At 35.6% G+C, this 17,066-nt stretch overlaps 1 protein-coding gene across 1 annotated transcript in view; it reads right to left on the minus strand.

Moving 5' to 3' along the window:
* LOC140149537 (ribosomal L1 domain-containing protein 1-like) overlaps window positions 1–17,066 on the minus strand; it is a 32,851-nt gene that overhangs the window by 8,855 nt on the left and 6,930 nt on the right. The window contains 1 exon segment of the mRNA XM_072171616.1: window positions 1,451–1,552. Coding sequence (XP_072027717.1) covers window positions 1,451–1,552 — 102 coding nt within the window.

The raw sequence follows: 17,066 nt of genomic DNA on the forward strand, positions 1-17,066 counted from the left end.
CTTCTTAAACCTAATTTTCAAGACACCGAGGGTCAATAAAATCATGGCTAAAAATACAACAGAGTCTAAACTAAATGGCTGAAAATGCACCCCAAATCTGCCGCACATCACGACACCGTATTTCACCTTATAGATTTTGAAAATTGTCTCAATAAAATAGGCCCTAACTTATCCCAAATTATCCCCGAAAAAATATTTTTTGCAGGTGAGGTTGGAGTCTTATTATTTTTATTCTCAGAGAGGATAGGGGTTGATATTTTTAGCAGGGTACAGTTTGTCTTGTTTTTGTTTTGTTTTTGACGTTGAAGTTCCAGATTCTTTTTTCATATATTATTATTCATTTATTATTTATACCCTGTACGTGGGGAAAAAGACACACGACAGCTACAGAGAAGCCACGAAAAAACTCCTGTGAAGTGCATGAAAATGACCCAAAATGTGCCAACCGAAACACCCGAACAGGAAGATAAAATAAAAAACAAAACCAAAAACCCACCCGAAATTTCCCGAAATAAGTTCCAAATTCTTTGTCCCCAGACCCCCACTAAAATATATTATGAACACTCCCTTATGAAGTCTGCCCTCTTCCGGCTATTCTGGTAGTAGGCGTTGACAATTACCTTCGCTGATTACCATATTTTTGAAGCATGTTTGAACCCGATTTGTTCTCTATTCACATTTTTAACGCTGCAAGTAACATTTCAAGACCTCTATTTGTGACAGGTATTTAATTATCTTGCTAGAGATGTGCCTAAAGTTGAAATTCAATATTTCGGATCGCAAAGATCGAGAGATATAAAGTTGCTGAATATCAGTTTAACACCATGGATCATATGGGCGCCGATATGAACGATTATGATAGCTAAGCAAAATGGCTGGGATACAGGTTGTATAAATACTACATGAATATTCATGAACTATACAGATTACATTCTTCTCTAATAATAAAGATGTCAATCACTCTCCTAGACGACAGTTGCTTGGCGCTTGTAAACAAATCGAATAATAGTGCTTGACAAGAGCTAAAAAATAGGCTAAAAACACATTTTCACACATTTTTTTTTGTATTTTTTTATTTCACATGATAAGTAGACATATTTTCTTACGTATAAGGTAATAATATATTTTTTTCTGGAGGTAAAGCCCTTCAACACTTTGTTTAACCTTAATGACCACTTGAGCATTTGATGAGTAGTTCGTTATGTACTGAACACAAAGGAATCTTTCAAGTTGTTTGGTCAAGCATACACATACTGGATACCCGCGTGATCGACATGTGTTTATAATCCTGCTACTTTGCTAAAGGCTCCAATACATATCAGCAAACTGGTATACTGTTTGCTTCATAGTATCAGAGGCTCTAGGGAAGACGAACCTTCAGTGAAGCTTGGCTGAGCTCAGCGAACCATTTTGGTGGTAGTCCCTTATAATGGGCTAGGAGAACACTTACTTGCAGTCCCCTCTATGGGACAAGATGAAGTAGGAAGCATTAACGGCACCTTCAATCTCATCTTTCAAGTTCTGTTTGGTCAAGCATACACATACTGGATACCTGAAAAGTACAATGCATGAAAAAGACATTTAACTCATGAAATACTGTCTTGTGTTGAACAAACCTAATCATGACTTGGTACAAGAAAGTGGCTGGTCATATCGTAAGGTCTGTAATAATTAAAAAGGGGCATGCAATTTTTCCACAAAAAAAAAGGGGCGGGCATTTATTACGAGCAAATTTCAGTGAAAAAGCCAACAGTAAAGTTATCTCATATTTAATGCAAGACTATCCATGACTTCAAGGTGAAATAAACCTGCTCATGTTTCTGTCTGGCCACGGTCTGGCCTGTGGTTTTCCTGGGAAACAATGATTTTCAATGTGTGGCTTTAAATATCAGGGAGAAAATCACCAAGTATGGCTCACTTCTGGTTTGTTTCCAGATTCAAATCCAACATGGTGGTGCACAATGCAGAAATGTGACCCGGCAGCACAAATGAGCCGTAAATTCCCTAAATTGTATTCTGAGTTACGGTGTAAAATGTGTACGAAGGTCGTATCACTAGGAAATGGAAAAGTTCATTTTTAGTTCATTTTCGGAAACTTTGTTGACTTTTCTTGACAAATCTTAACTTTTATTGATAGACCAGTGTGACTAGAAAGGTCATATCCACATTTAAGAAAAAGTCAATATTTAGTTCATTTTTTGATTCCCAGTTGTGTACTCTATTAACTAGAGTGTGTCATTCACCCAGAAAGGGGTTTACCACAACTAGTGTAATTGATGCTGTGGGAATACTATGGAATCCTACTTAGTACAGGGTCTATGCTTAGTATTTCGAAGTAAGCGCTATGCGAGGTTAAAAGGTGAGGATTTAGATTACCATGTGCATCTGCACTGTGGTTTCAGCTTGGATAAATGTTCAACCATGGTTTTAATATAAACCAATCAGGCTATAGAAAACAGTTTGAAAATATAAAGTAGTAGGCCCTACAAAACTACATGAAATACAAGTCGATGCAGTACAAAATAAGATAATAATAATAATAATATTGATTATATTTTAAATAAGGAAAATTGAACTTGATTACACATAGGCCTATGTATGTTGTAAAAAGTTATATAGCATTGTCAATCAAAGTTCATCATCAGATATATGCAGGGAAGTGCTAGATTTTAAAATATTGAGGCAAAATCAGATACATTTTAAGAGCTTTTTGCAAGTTTTAAAATGTTGAGGAAGTCTGTTCCAGAGATACAGCACATGTGCAAACTAATCCTTCTAAAAAGATTTTGATATTTATTTTGGCCTATTTATGATGACATTTTGTGTTTTACTGCATGCATCCAGGAAAATGGTCGATCCTTCATGTAATTATTTCGTGTAATCTAATCCTAACTCTAACCCTAATCATATAAACCCTAACCCTAAGCCTAATCCTAATCCTAACCCTAATCCTAACCCTAAACCTAATCCTAACCCTAATCCTAACCCTAAACTAACCCTAACCTTAACCCTAACCCTAATTTCGTGTAAAATTACATGAAGGAATAACCAGGATACTGCATTGTTGGAATCATATGTTCTAAAAATTGACACAGTGGGGACTAACTAAAAATGGGTGTCAGGGATGTGTGTCCACATTGACCAGATTTGTCAATTCCCTCTAACCCAATGACCCCCTTTTTGTTTCCTGTCACCAAAAGACCCCCTTTTTTTCAAAAATTTTGGGAACATTTCTGATAATCTCACTGAATGACCCCATTTTTTCATTATTTTTCTTGAAATTTTTCAAATTTTTGTATCAACTTTTATATCTTGACCCAAAATGTTTCCCAGTCTCCCTCTTTTTCGGTGTCTAGGCTCTCACCGAAAGACCCCTAGTTTCGAACTGCTGTCCACACATCCCGTCACTTCCAAAGTTGAGTGCCAACTCCCAACCTTAACCCCTCCCCCCCAGATACACCTATGAAAACCAATACATAACCAATAGGCCTACATAAAAAAAAGGGGGTTATAGCAGGGTAAAGTCATGCCAGAGCACTGCTCACATGCCACAGAGCCCATCTCATTTTCTGTGGCATTTAGGCCAGACTCCCCTGAATGAATCTGTTGTTGGGGAGGGGGAAGGAGGGTGCAGTTTGCCACTCCTCATGCACAACAAGTCTATTTAACCTTCCCAGCACATATATTATGCCGGTATCCATTTATCACCAGGGTGGAGAGTATAATATACTGCGCCAAAAAAGTATCCTTACACTTGTAAGAAAAATCCTAATTTTAAAACTAAACCATTTTTGGGTAAATTTATTTGTTACTCTCATATATGTTGTTGTTGTTCTGTTTGGCTCTGGAGGGGCATCAATTCCACATTATGAATCAGGATATGCTCTATTGCAAACTCTTCCATTCTTATTCACTTAAAGTCTAATTCTCAGCATCTAAAACTGGTTGAATTTCCCACCAAAATGTTGAGGCCTGTAAAGATTTGGGAAATATTTCATATGTTTGACTTTTGTTTGTTTGTCATATTATTTCACAATTTATACTGAAAACTGTTGAGCAGCTATTATGTACTTTACTTTTTTAGACTGCATTAAGAATTTTCCACAATTATAGGATGAATGAAAAAGAACATCGTCACATCCTGTCATAAAAATGATAACTCTATGATGTGAAGATTTAATCCACACATTATTTTATCAACTTAAATTGAAATCCAAGTGCTGCTACTAGTATTCCATGTGAAATGTTTTAACTTTGTGGGGAAATATGGAATCAATGGTCATCCATCAATTATGTGTCTATAAATATAAATCTGGATACATGTGTGGAATCCAGTCATACCAAACAAATTGCCCCCAAATGTATAATACAGGTCATTTCAGTTCAGTTGTGTTGGTTTACATGTAGTTATACTAAGACCTAAAAAAAATTGTTTGATTGGCATAACCCCACCGACCATAAAAATAGGCCGGACCCTTATGATGTGCGATCGCTGCCGTAAATGGACAAATTGACAATCCAATAGCAGAACTTGTAATCGACATAAGTAAGCTAATTTACGTAAAATGTACATATGTCAATTACCTTGCGAGAAATCGCCATATGCTCATTATTTGAAAACTAGTGTCGAATTTATTACTGTTTATTGGTTGCTGCAAACGGCCTTCCGTCTCATTGGCTGAAATTACCGCCAGAAAAATTCAAAATGTAATCGACATGCCAATTAATCGACATGCCATTATGTCGACGATCTCACATTCGTTGAGAACCGTGCATGTAGTGAGAAAGGCAACCTTCAGTCTGATCTTGATGACTACCTGGACTGGTCTGTAAGTAACCACCTGAAACTCAACCCTGACAAATGTCAAACCATTCAAATCTGTTTCATGAGAAACCCACCTTCTCATCCCATTCTGAAGATAGGCCATTCATTGCTTTCTTTTGTTTCATCTGCCAAAGTCCTGGGCATCTTCATACAGCAAGATCTTAAATGGGATGCCCAGGTGGATCACATGTGCAAGTGTGCTAACAAACGCCTCTTCATGCTCCGCTCTCTGAAACGCTTTGGTTTCAATGTTTCGAGCTGACCACAGTTTACGTTGGTTACATACGCCCCCTATTGGAATACTCTGATGCCATTTGGCATTCAGCGCTCACGGTTAAACAATCAAGTACACTTGAGCGAGTCCAAAAAAGGGCATGCAGAATCATTTTGGGTGCTAATTATATTTATTGATGATAATGCAGTTAGTGTATGTAAGCTAGACTCTCTCTCTGCCAGGAGGAACAACACTAAAGCTTAAGTTCGCGCAATCGCTAAACTAAATCAGAGCGTACCAACATGTTGCTCCCTCCTAGTAGAAGTGAAGTCCATGGAAGACAGCTGAGAAATGCAGCCCATATTTCCAAATTGCGTGCACGCACAAGCAGATTTGCTGAAAGCCCCATTCCCTACTACATTAATCTGTTGAATAAGCAGTAGTAGCTTGTGTGCTGGTGGCTTCCCATTGTGCCCTTTTGCATCTCTCTGCTGTTTTCCATGCCAAGTTGCCTTTTTTTTCTTTTTTTTTTGCTCTATAATTATGTGTAATTGATTTCTTTCATAATATTTGTTTTTTGTCTCTTGTATAATGCAATTCGGCCGTTTGGCCGCGATGTTGTGCAGGTTAATAAAATCATATCATATCATCAATTTAGAAATTGACATATGTCAATTTCCAAATCACTACACTACGAATGCACCAAAAATACACCTCGGAGTACGAGCGAGCTCTATCACGGTTTATGGCCCGCATCAATCATTGTATGTTTACAACCGGTCGCTTGTTACATTTTCTTATATTATTCTACAACTATTTCAATGTGTATTCCGTTCTAAAATGAGTAAAGTATTAGCTGGTATTGTTAGAATAAATGGCTTAAATAAGAAGACTTGTTTTTATTTCCTGTGGATGTCTTGGGGTGGTGCAAAATGATGTGTACTTGGAGGGGGGATTTATAGGGGTGGCAAATATTTTTGGGTTGGCCAAAAGCGGTCAACGTGTACGTATATCGACAGCTCGTAGCATTATGCATCAACTTCTGTTGGGCGCATTGGATGTCGTTTTGGGAGTATTCTTTTCTACAACCAATCACATGTCTTGAAATTGTTGATTTATACCTCAAAATGGTTGAGAACAATTTTAACCAATCAGGTATAGGGAAGCAGTCACGCAGCCAATTACACAGCATAAAATTGATGCAAACAGCACAAGTGGTTTTAAAAAATGGACATATGTCAATTTCCACCCTTGGATGACATATGTGATGCGATCAAGCAAAATCAGTCGGAACTCGGCAATAATAAATTTTCAGTTTCTTACAGGATAGTAAAAAACATTTACAAAGCTGGATTTTGCAGAAAACCCCATTGAAATTGAACAACCAGTTCCAAAGATATGAGCAATTAAGGGATCCAAAATGAGCGTTTATTATGTTTCGACAGTATTTTTGTGGGACATGAGAGCACCTCAGACCTATCGAATTGCATTCTGAATACTGAAGCATGTCTTTCTGATATCAAATAATTTTCATTTTTAAAAATCACAATATAATACAAATTTTATGACAAATTATAAAATTTGATATTTTTCAAATTTTGATATATAACAGTCCTCGAAGTAAAGTATATAAATCTAATGATATAGTCTTAAAGTGTATGTAGCAGGGAGGAAAAGCCGACGGTCAATTGAAAATTTTGACCTTTCATATTGAAGATATGGATTTTTTCCCAAAAAGACCTAATTTTTTTGGTGTTTTGGGGAAAAAATCCATATCTTCAATACTGAAAGGTCAAAATGTTCAATTGATCGTCGGCTTTTCATCCCACCTACATACACTTTAAGTATAAATCATCAGATTTATAAAGTTTACTTCAAGTACTGTTAAATATCAAAAATATCAATTTTAATGATTTGCCATAAAATGTGTATTAAATTGCAATTTCAAAAATCAAAATTATTTGATATCAGAATGACATTCTTCATATTCAGAATGCAATTCGATATGTCTGATGTGCTCTAATGTCCCAAAATAAATACTGTCCAAACGTTCATACCCCAGCCCTTAAAGAGTTTCCAAAACAAGAAGAAACAAAAGGAAATATTTCCTTTATTTGGCTATATCTCAAAATCAATATTTCCGAGTTCCGACTGATTTTGCTTGATCGCATCACATATGTCGATTTCATGTACATTAGCTTACTTGGCAATTACAAGTTCTCCTATTGGACAAAATCAACATATGTCAATTTCTTTCAGCAAAATTGACATATGTCAATTTGCCTATAGTCCAGTCAAAGTGGGTTTTGACTCACCACTAATTGCAACAGAATTTTTTTCACTGCTATAAATGTCAGAGATGACCCCTGAACAGCATACAAAAAGTATACTAAAATATACTTGGTGGAAAGGTCAATAGAGGTCAATGGTCAATGACCTCTTTTACCCTGCTACCTAGTTAACGAAACGTCCAAGATATGGCAAACTATTCTTATTTTGGAGTGTTTTTAAAGGACGAACACATTGAGACCATTTTTAAGGAGATTGGAGCATTTTTTCGAAGTTGACCCACATGGAGCCCAAAATTTGACCTTTGACCTTTTTGCTTATAAATAACTTGAGAATGATACATCACAGATATGACAAACTATACTTTTTCTGAATCCTTAAGAGTAGAGGAATGCATTGGTATAGTTTTTAATAAGATTAGAGCAATTTTGAAATTTGACCCCTGTATGACCTTTTCCCGCCAAAAACTACCTTTCCACCAAGTATATTTTAGTATATTTTTGGTATGATGTTCAGGGGACATCTCTAAAATGTATAAAAGTGAAAAAAATTCTGTTGCAATTAGTGGTGGGTGACACCACTAATTTGTTTAGATTGACTGGACTACTATTTATGGCAGCGATCGCACGTCATAGACCCTAGACCTTTTTCCCTATATTTTTGCCAAAAAAATGTAAAAAACTTTTAATTTAAAAAAAGTTCCAATTTACGCAATTCACAGCGTAAAATGTGTGTAAAAATATATAATCCTACATACCTACCCTAATTTTTTTTTTTTGTTACGCAATCAAACAATTTATTTTTTAGGCCTAACTTGAAATTCCAAAGTTCTCATTCATTCCAAAAACATGCATCTTTGAATTGTCCTGATAATCAGGCCCATAGACAGCCCTTGATTTATTTTTTGGAAGGGGTGCAGGACTCAGGCGCAGATTGGGGGGGTTGTGGGCCCGGCCCCCCTCAGTCACAAAAAAAGAGGAAAGGAGAGAAGAGAAGAGAAAGGGCAAAAAGGAGAAAAGAGAAGAGAAAAGGAGAAAAGAGGAGAGATGAAGTTAAATTGCACATAATTGAGTAGGCCCTGCTTAAAAAAACGCACAGTCGGGTCAATCAGAAGTAGGTCCTAAAATATATAGGCGTGCAATTATTTTAGGCATTGCTTGAAGGTGGGTTCTCATCCTAAAAGCATGTGAAAAATACTGTGGGCCCGCCGATATGCATGCAGGGTCTGTCACATTTTGTCACCAAAGTCAGTATGGCCAAGGCCAGAATGGGGAGACACATTCATCCACGTCCGAATTTGAGATTTCTTGATACTTATGAATACTAAGATGTATTCTTTCACTTGAAACTGAGAAATACAACTTGTTAATATTTCCCCATATTTTTACTTGGATTTATTTCACTCTTTTCAACTGTAAAAAGTCAGTAGCTCAGTAAATTGGTGGGAAATAATGAGTCAGGAATGCATGAATGCGAAATATTGTGATTACGCATGTGATTCACATCGTGTGACGCAGCGCAACTCTGCACTTATGTCCAACGCAGCTAAGTGGAATTCGGTATGTTGCGCTACATGTGTGTAAACAAATCTCTGCAGTCAAAATGCCACTTAGATTTTTTAATTATTTTGAATTTTGGCACACTAAAAGCAGACAGTATAGATTCGTTGGTGCAAAAAGATGCACATTTAGACCATGCACCAGATACAGCTTCTACAAGCATGAAATTCTTACCGTTTTAAAACGTTTTGTGCATAATTTTGACATTTTTTACTAAAACATTGATTTCTCAGAGTTCACTTTTGACAACATTGCACAGCTTTTTGCACTTTTGTTTTGAGCTCATCAAAGTCTAGAGAAAGTTTTCTCATTTTTTCAAAATATTTGTTTTAAACTAAAATATTCAACATATGCAATTTTTAGCATGATAGAATCACAAAATTGCTTTTTTCACATGTTTTTTTATTCAATATTTCAAAAAAAGAGACTAATTTCAACAAAAAAAATTAAAAATTGGGGTAAAAAAGTGAATTTTTGTGATTTTTTTCAAATTTTTTTTTGAACAAATCTGATTCCTTGACTCATTTCCTTTCCAAAAAGTTATAGTTTTATATATTTTGGACATACAATTCAGAAATAATGATGCTCGAAAAGGGTCCATGTTCTCTGCCATTACTCTGGCCTTTTAAAAGACAGACTCCATGCTGACTTCAACACCGATCCATGCATGCTGAAGTAATTGCAAGTCTCAAGTCTAGTAAAAATAAAGTGATGTCAGTGGACCTGTGTCACATTTTAAATTTTGAGTATGGGCCCTTTTTTTGTTTTAAGCAATGATTTAAATAGTGTAAAAATGATGGCTTCAATTGACCTTCATTTTGAAAAATTTTCCAACTTGTTCTCCCTCAGACACCCTTGCATAGTGGATAAACAAGTGCCCATTTTCACTTATGCATTCAACATTTGCCAATTTAGGCCCTATGTTTAACACAATTTATAGCCCTACAATAATAGGGAAAACTTGTCCATGAAAGGCTTCATGGACCATCATTTCACAAATTTTTGGCTTTAAACTAAAAGTTTACACACTAATAGTGCCAAAATGGTCCACAAATCGCTTCAATTAGGTCTTCGCAAAAGTTTTACTTCTCAAACACCCACATGCATGCCTGCAAGCGCAACACGATGCCTGCTCCGCGATCATTGTTTACATTGGTTTTCCCTCAAATTGGTCCCCCTGACTGCTCTAGATCAGCCACTGACAGGACTTCCAAAAAGTGGATCTTTTTAAAATGAAAAATGTGGTTGCACAGATTTAAAAAAATAAAACGTGCCCTAAACCCCTCTAAATATTGCACTCTTTTTGACTTTTGAACCCAGCCTATCACCAAAAAGTGGCCCTTTCGTTTATTTTCCTCCCACTTTTGGACCTTGAGATAATATATGTTGCAATTTTATGGGAGGTTCAGAATTTTGTTCAAATAACCCTTTTGCACCAATTTCCATTAAATTACCTCTTTTCATGCAAAAGGAGAACAAAATAGTTCCCCTCCCCTAAATATGTGTATGATTTTAAAGGACTGTTTCAATGAAACTAAGAGTGACCTATAGGCTAAAATGGATGCATAAAACATGATATCAATAATTATCAATAATTGGTATCAATAATTATTGCGATGCACTTTTGCTGAAGGGGTATATTCAAAACTTTTGTACCCTTTTAACTGTTAATTTGTCCACTTAAGGGTTATATTAAATTGCACAGGGTATATATCATTTTGGAAGACTTTTTGTTTCTCTAAATAGGTCTAATTGATAACTAAAAGCATATTGCGTATCACTCTTTTAAACACAGGATCGGAGTGTCAGGAAAACAGCACAAAAGTACACTGGAACAGGTAATCCAGGTACTAACCGTTCGTTCATTTTCCTATCTCTTTTTACTTGGAGTAAAAACTAAAGGCACACAATTTGTTTTATTCTGTTATGATTTAATTAGAATGTAAACTATCTAAACTGCAAAAGAAAAGTAGTAACAAGTCGATTTTTTCTGATTAAATTATAGTTTGTTATCTTTATCCTTTTCGCATATCTTTGCGTCAAAAAGCTGTAAGCGGTTGTTTACTGTTTTATTTTCTTCAAATAAGAGAGAAAAAATAAAAACATACCATCTAGACTTGTGATTTTGAATAATGAAAAAAGAAATAAACAGTTTTCCGTTTGAGGTCAAGTTGTCCGTAGGTCGAATTATCTGATAGTTCCCTCATGAAGTGAAATATTTGCAGACACAATTATGTTAATTATTAATGACTAATACATTCAAATAGGCCTATCAAATTTGCATATTAAAACGGTAAAGGGAAAACAATCCTTTCCGTTTTCCTATTTTGAATTTATAAAAATAGAAAAACGGTAAATGACTGTTTTTCGTTTCATTAAGAAAATGAAAAATGACCTATTTTCTTTTTTCCTAATTCAAAATCAGAAATCTAAACGTTATATTTCTGGGTTTGTTTTTTCTCTTACATTTTAAGAAAATGAAAACAGTAATCGGTCGCATACCGTTTTCGACACAAGAATTTGTGAAAAGGAAAAACGTAATTGAAACTGAAAAAGTCGACTTATTGCAGTTTTTCGTTTGAAATTTATATCAAAATAGAATTCAAGAAAAGGTTAATTTAAGTTTACATTCTAGGCATATGAATAAAAGAATAAAACAAATTGAGTCTTTATAGTCTTTACTGTAAATGAAAAACAGATAGGAAAACGAACAAACGGTTAGTACCTGGATTACAGGTGATGCAAGTCACTGTGCACATACATACAGGCAAACTAAAGTGAACAGAAAAAACCAACAGAGGCTCATCGGTTTAGAGTTAGCATTGGTCTGAAAAATTAAAATTCTAATATTGATATTGAAAGCATACCTCACAGTTTTGGACAATATCTCTACTAACTGGAACTATGAAATAAAAAGTTGAAAATGCATCCAGTATTCTGGATTATGCTCTGTGATGATCGCTCGTAGAACACCCATATCATATACTAAAATTGTGTTGAAACTAATGTGGGCCTATTTTGCATTTTCACTCTACCTAGGTAGTGAGCACTCTTTCAAGTGTGCATTTCGCTATATTGGATAATATTAGGCTATAGGACTGTAGACTAAGTATGCATATGGAACAAATTTAAAATATAGGCCTATTTAATAGGGCAAGGGCAATAATTGATAATTTAAAATCTCTATTCATGAAAACCTGTAGTGTAATTTGAAATATAATACAGAAAGATTTTAACATAAATGAATATATAATGTTATGGAACTGAAACATACATTTCCACATTATTATTTAGAAATGATATAATCAATGCCTAAATTTCATACATGTGAATTATTGTTCATGAAAATGCAATGTGACATTGAAAATAATATTAATAAGTTCTATGCAACGTGTGTGTATTAAATAAACTAAAGTTATGTGCATCGTATCATTTAGATCCATAGACCGCAGGCAGTTCACATCATGCATTAGGCCTATGGTTTTGTTATGAATATCAATTTTCTTCAGTCGAAGCACATTCCCGGAGCACATGCTGGATATATAATCAAATCGGAGAGCACCATCAGCATATAGGCCTACCACTTGTTTATTAGTACACCTGGGTCGGGCTTCAAGCAATCGACGATGCACCATTCAGGGGGAGAAAGTGCACGTGAGTGTGTGTAATTACATGTAAATGGGAGTGGAATCAAGATGCAAAGTGTCTGCACTGCGTAGTGCGTACTACAAGCTGTTATCAAAATAGAGCGCATAGTCCAAGGTGAGTTCCCAGTGTCACACTGGGAAATATGGATTTATTTATTTATTTCATACTTTGAAATACTATATGCACTTCATTGATAGTTAATATATTATTTACTGATATAATACGAGGAATACCGTACCTCTATTTGCTGCATTTTCGATCCGACAGTATTGATCACTTCCGCTAAGGTTATTTTATAATTAAATCACTGTAATTTCATCACGTCAGCATATGGTGTAGTGGTTTTGTTGCTTGCGTTATGATATAGAGGTCCCGGGTTCTATCCACCTGCCGCTTATTGCGAGTTTTAAACTTTAGTGTAGTGTTTTTTAACATTGCAACAGTATAAGGACTAGAAGGGTAATTTACCCCCAGATTACTTTTAACTTGGTAAGCTACAACATAATACCATTTAGAATAAAATGTTGATTAACATTTCTTTCAATACATTTAACCAACTAAAATGAAGAAAATTCCAAATGTTACCCATACCGCTGATTTGACAATCTGTTACATGCAGAATCCAAATACGAAATTTTAACAATGTACTTTGAATTGAAATTTGTCAGGCATAATGAAATAATCAAGAGATACAATACTTTGCCACCATAGAATGACACACAAACATGGTGAAGTCAGTATGCTTTGGTTCTACTTCATTGTAATCAATGCAGAAACATCTGCCCATGAAAAACAGTCTGCTTTGTTTAATAATGTAAAGAGGGGCTTGGTTGGGAGAAAAGTAAAACTTTACACCAATAGAAATTGATCTCTGAAACCTGGGCATTTGTTGAAATGTTTACTTTATCAGAAGATGGCAGTATATGAGTGTAACTTGTGGATTTGCCATGTCAGTTATTCATTTGGGGGGCAGCAAACACAGTTTTACAATAATACCTGTATCAAAAACAATATCTCATGCCAAGCACAGCAAACCTGTGTTAGTCCTTTTATGTTTAGTACCATGTTTACTTAAAATATGAAGGGGTTTTTTCAGTAATATTTAGAGCCAAATCAAGCCAAACTGCTAGATCAGTATTGTCAGCAGCCAAAACCTCAAACACTATGTTGTTCACATAATGCAGCAGTCTATTTGAAGATGTTGACAGCCCTGTATACAAAGATTGACTGGCATTTTATGATCTGTTGTAGATTTGCATGTTTTAAAAAGTGTCACAAGACATGGACCATTGTAACATAAATGTTACAATTTGATTTTGGGTACGTGAAATTGAAATTGATGAAAGCTCAGATTTCAAACCCTAGGACTCAGAGGGCCCTTGAAGATTGTGTATACATTTGTATATTGCAAACACTTGATCATTCGGACAGGGCTGTCGCCATGGGGTTGTGGGGTGCGATACCCCCTGGTGATGTATTTGAATGGGGTTTTAACTTTGTCAATAGTGATGTTTCCTTGTTTTGTTTTTTGCCCAAATTTGTCATTTTAGAAATACCTAATGACAAGTAAGTTCAAGAACTTGTCCTTCATTTTTAAGGGATTTATACAAAATTTAAATTTTTTTTATACTTACGCTAAGATCACTGAATGGGACTTTAAGGTTACTGGACCATTTCTGCGTAATTATAGAGGGCCAGGATTCCTGCGTAATTATAGAGGCCCAGGGGATTTACTATATCAATTATAAAAAATTATTTGAAAAACTCAAAGACCCCTTGCCTTGTAGTAAAAATTGAAGTGTAATGATAGACAGACACAATTTCAATCAATGGTAAAAATTAATTTTTGTAGTCATCAAAAACCAAACGTTTTATATAAATTTTGCCAGAATCTGAAAATATGGCACCTCTTGCCCTTTTTAGGTCAAGGTTGTTTTTACTACCAACCAGCAAACCATTGTTGAGGTTACCTCAAATACATGTTCAAAAAACTCCAGAGAAAGAATTGTTGAAATATCTAGATTTCGAATGATAAGGCCAAATTCCAAAAACCAAAACAAAACATATTGTGATGCAGATATTTCCCAATTTATGCAATTTCATCATCGTATCAGTGTCTTCATTATTTGTTTGAGACCTCAAAATGTCTGCTATATAGGTAAAACAGCAATTATTACATCTTTACAAAATGTGTTGGAGCTGGGGTCAATGCTTCCTGTGGCCAAGTTTGGTCGAGATTGGGAAAAGTTTCTGGCACTAGCGCGGGCACTGATGTAGCATTTTAAAAGCGGGTTGACAAAAGAATGGAAGAAGCATAAGAAGTAGATTTGCCTGCTCAACAATATATCAGTCCAACAAGTTTCTTAAAATATTTAAATTGTGTCTATTCGATATTCCTATTAAGTAGGAATCATTTTGGCTGAGTAGAATTTTAATATAAAATCACATGGCCTCCATGTGCATGTTTTGCAAAAAGCAAAAATGATAGTTAAAGCTTGTACCAAAATATTGACATACTTTTTTGTATTTCAATCCGGTACAATAAAAAAAGCTATCTTTGCCATGTTTTTCTCAAAAGTTCTAACTGATAAACTAAACAGCAGATTGCGTAACTCTATCACTCCTTAAACAACTATAGCAGACTTGTACTGTAGCAGGCCCGTCGGAACCGCTACGGCCGGTACGGCCATGACCGTACTACTTTTCAGCCTAAAAAAATTTACAAACAAACAAAAATTGAATGGATCAGTCCATATTTCACCTCATGAAAATATTCTTACGTATATAACTTTTTTTGAATGGTTGATTTTTTTTTTTTGAGGTGTGATTTACGAATTTAGTATCATGTGTAGGCCTACTCCAATCGAGTCTTATCATGAATTGGTAACATGTTTTATGGTTGACCATATTTTATTTTGAATGGCCTAGTTTTGCAGTTTAGTCCTATTAACTTACTGTTGAAATTCTACTTTTCATTTTCCAAAGTGCTTGAGCTTCCAGGGGGCGAAGCCCCTTGAACCCCCATGAGGGGCCTTGCCCCTTCAAACCCCGCTGGGAGTTTCGCCCCCCAGACCCCCAGAGTGGGCAGTACCACTTTTAATTTGCTTCCGGTGGGACTGCCTTGTAGTGTGGGTATGGTTGGTTTGTTGAGGAATTGGAATTGTCATACCACTGAATGATATTTTGACTTATTTTGTGAGTACAATGTAATATTATTGTGAAGGCAATTGCCTTCTCTGGTGGGAAAAGCTGCATACATTTTCCCTTTTGAAGTTCCTCTTGATAAGGACACACTTACATGTGCATCATAGCTCTGGCATCTGATATGTTGCTTTTCAATATAGGCCTATTAGTATTACGTACAAGCATGTTGGATTTGAAATTATGAAGGCTTATCTTAGTAGACTTTTAGGCCTACAATTGACTTGGTATTTGAAAATTTTGCCTCAAATTTCCAAAAAAGAGGAATTCAGCTTAAAGGAGGATTTCGTGATCCTAGCATCCTCTTTTTATGACATTTTTCAGTAGATATTCACGAAAAAAAGCTTATTTCCAAAATTTCAGTTGATTCCGATTTTGCGTTTGCGAGTTATGCATGATTATGTGTATTACACTGCTCCATAGGCCACTAGTGTAATTTCGTTCTGGTGCACCAGAACGAAATTCAAATTTGATGATATTTTTGCTAAACGAATTAATCTGCAAGAAATGTTTGGTACATAAACATTATGTAGCCAGAGGTTTCCAGTGGTATAAAAATCTCAACTTTTTTGAAAAAAAGTGGGGGATGAGGCTGTGGATCATGAAATGCCCCTTTAAAAGAGGAGATATCACACCCCTGGTTTATAGCGGCCCCAAGGTTCTCAGTGAAGAGGTTCATTTGGGGTCCCTGAAATCTTTTACTTTTTCCATGAAATGTTAAGTAAACATTGCAGAAATATCATACATTTTACAGCTATTATTCCATGTCCACTTTTCAATAGGGAATTTAATAATAATTATTATGGTGCTATTAAACTTCATCAAAACCTGGTATAGTAACATAACATAAATTATGGTTAAAACAACAAGAGAAACTTGTGTCACAAATTTACAATTATATAAGAAACCTTGTGTAGTGTCACCATAGACTCTAAATGGTGTCACAGACTTCTCTTCCCCGTTCTCTTCAAAGCAACAAATAGTTCACTTCACTCCCCGGGGGTCACTCCCATTGTGGCCTGTACACCATCCGCGATAATGAAAACGCGTAAAAGGGTCGTTTTTTTCGTTGGGGTAGGCACGATACGCTAGCAGTATCGCGTTTAGGGTGTCAAAAACATGAAAAATTTGAAGATAGGGTAGCAAAATTGCAAGTTCTTAATACGCGGAAAGTAAATTTAGGGTATGAAATTTGATGTTAGGAATGAAATCCCTGTTTAGGGTGTCGTTTTAGCCAAGGGTTAAATCCTCGTTTAGGGTGCTTTTCAAAAGTTGATTATCGCGGATGGTGTACAGGCCACAATGGGAGTGACCCCCCCGGGACTTCACT

Source organism: Amphiura filiformis, chromosome 4 (assembly GCF_039555335.1).
Source record: "Amphiura filiformis chromosome 4, Afil_fr2py, whole genome shotgun sequence".
NCBI classification, from domain to species: domain Eukaryota; kingdom Metazoa; phylum Echinodermata; class Ophiuroidea; order Amphilepidida; family Amphiuridae; genus Amphiura; species Amphiura filiformis.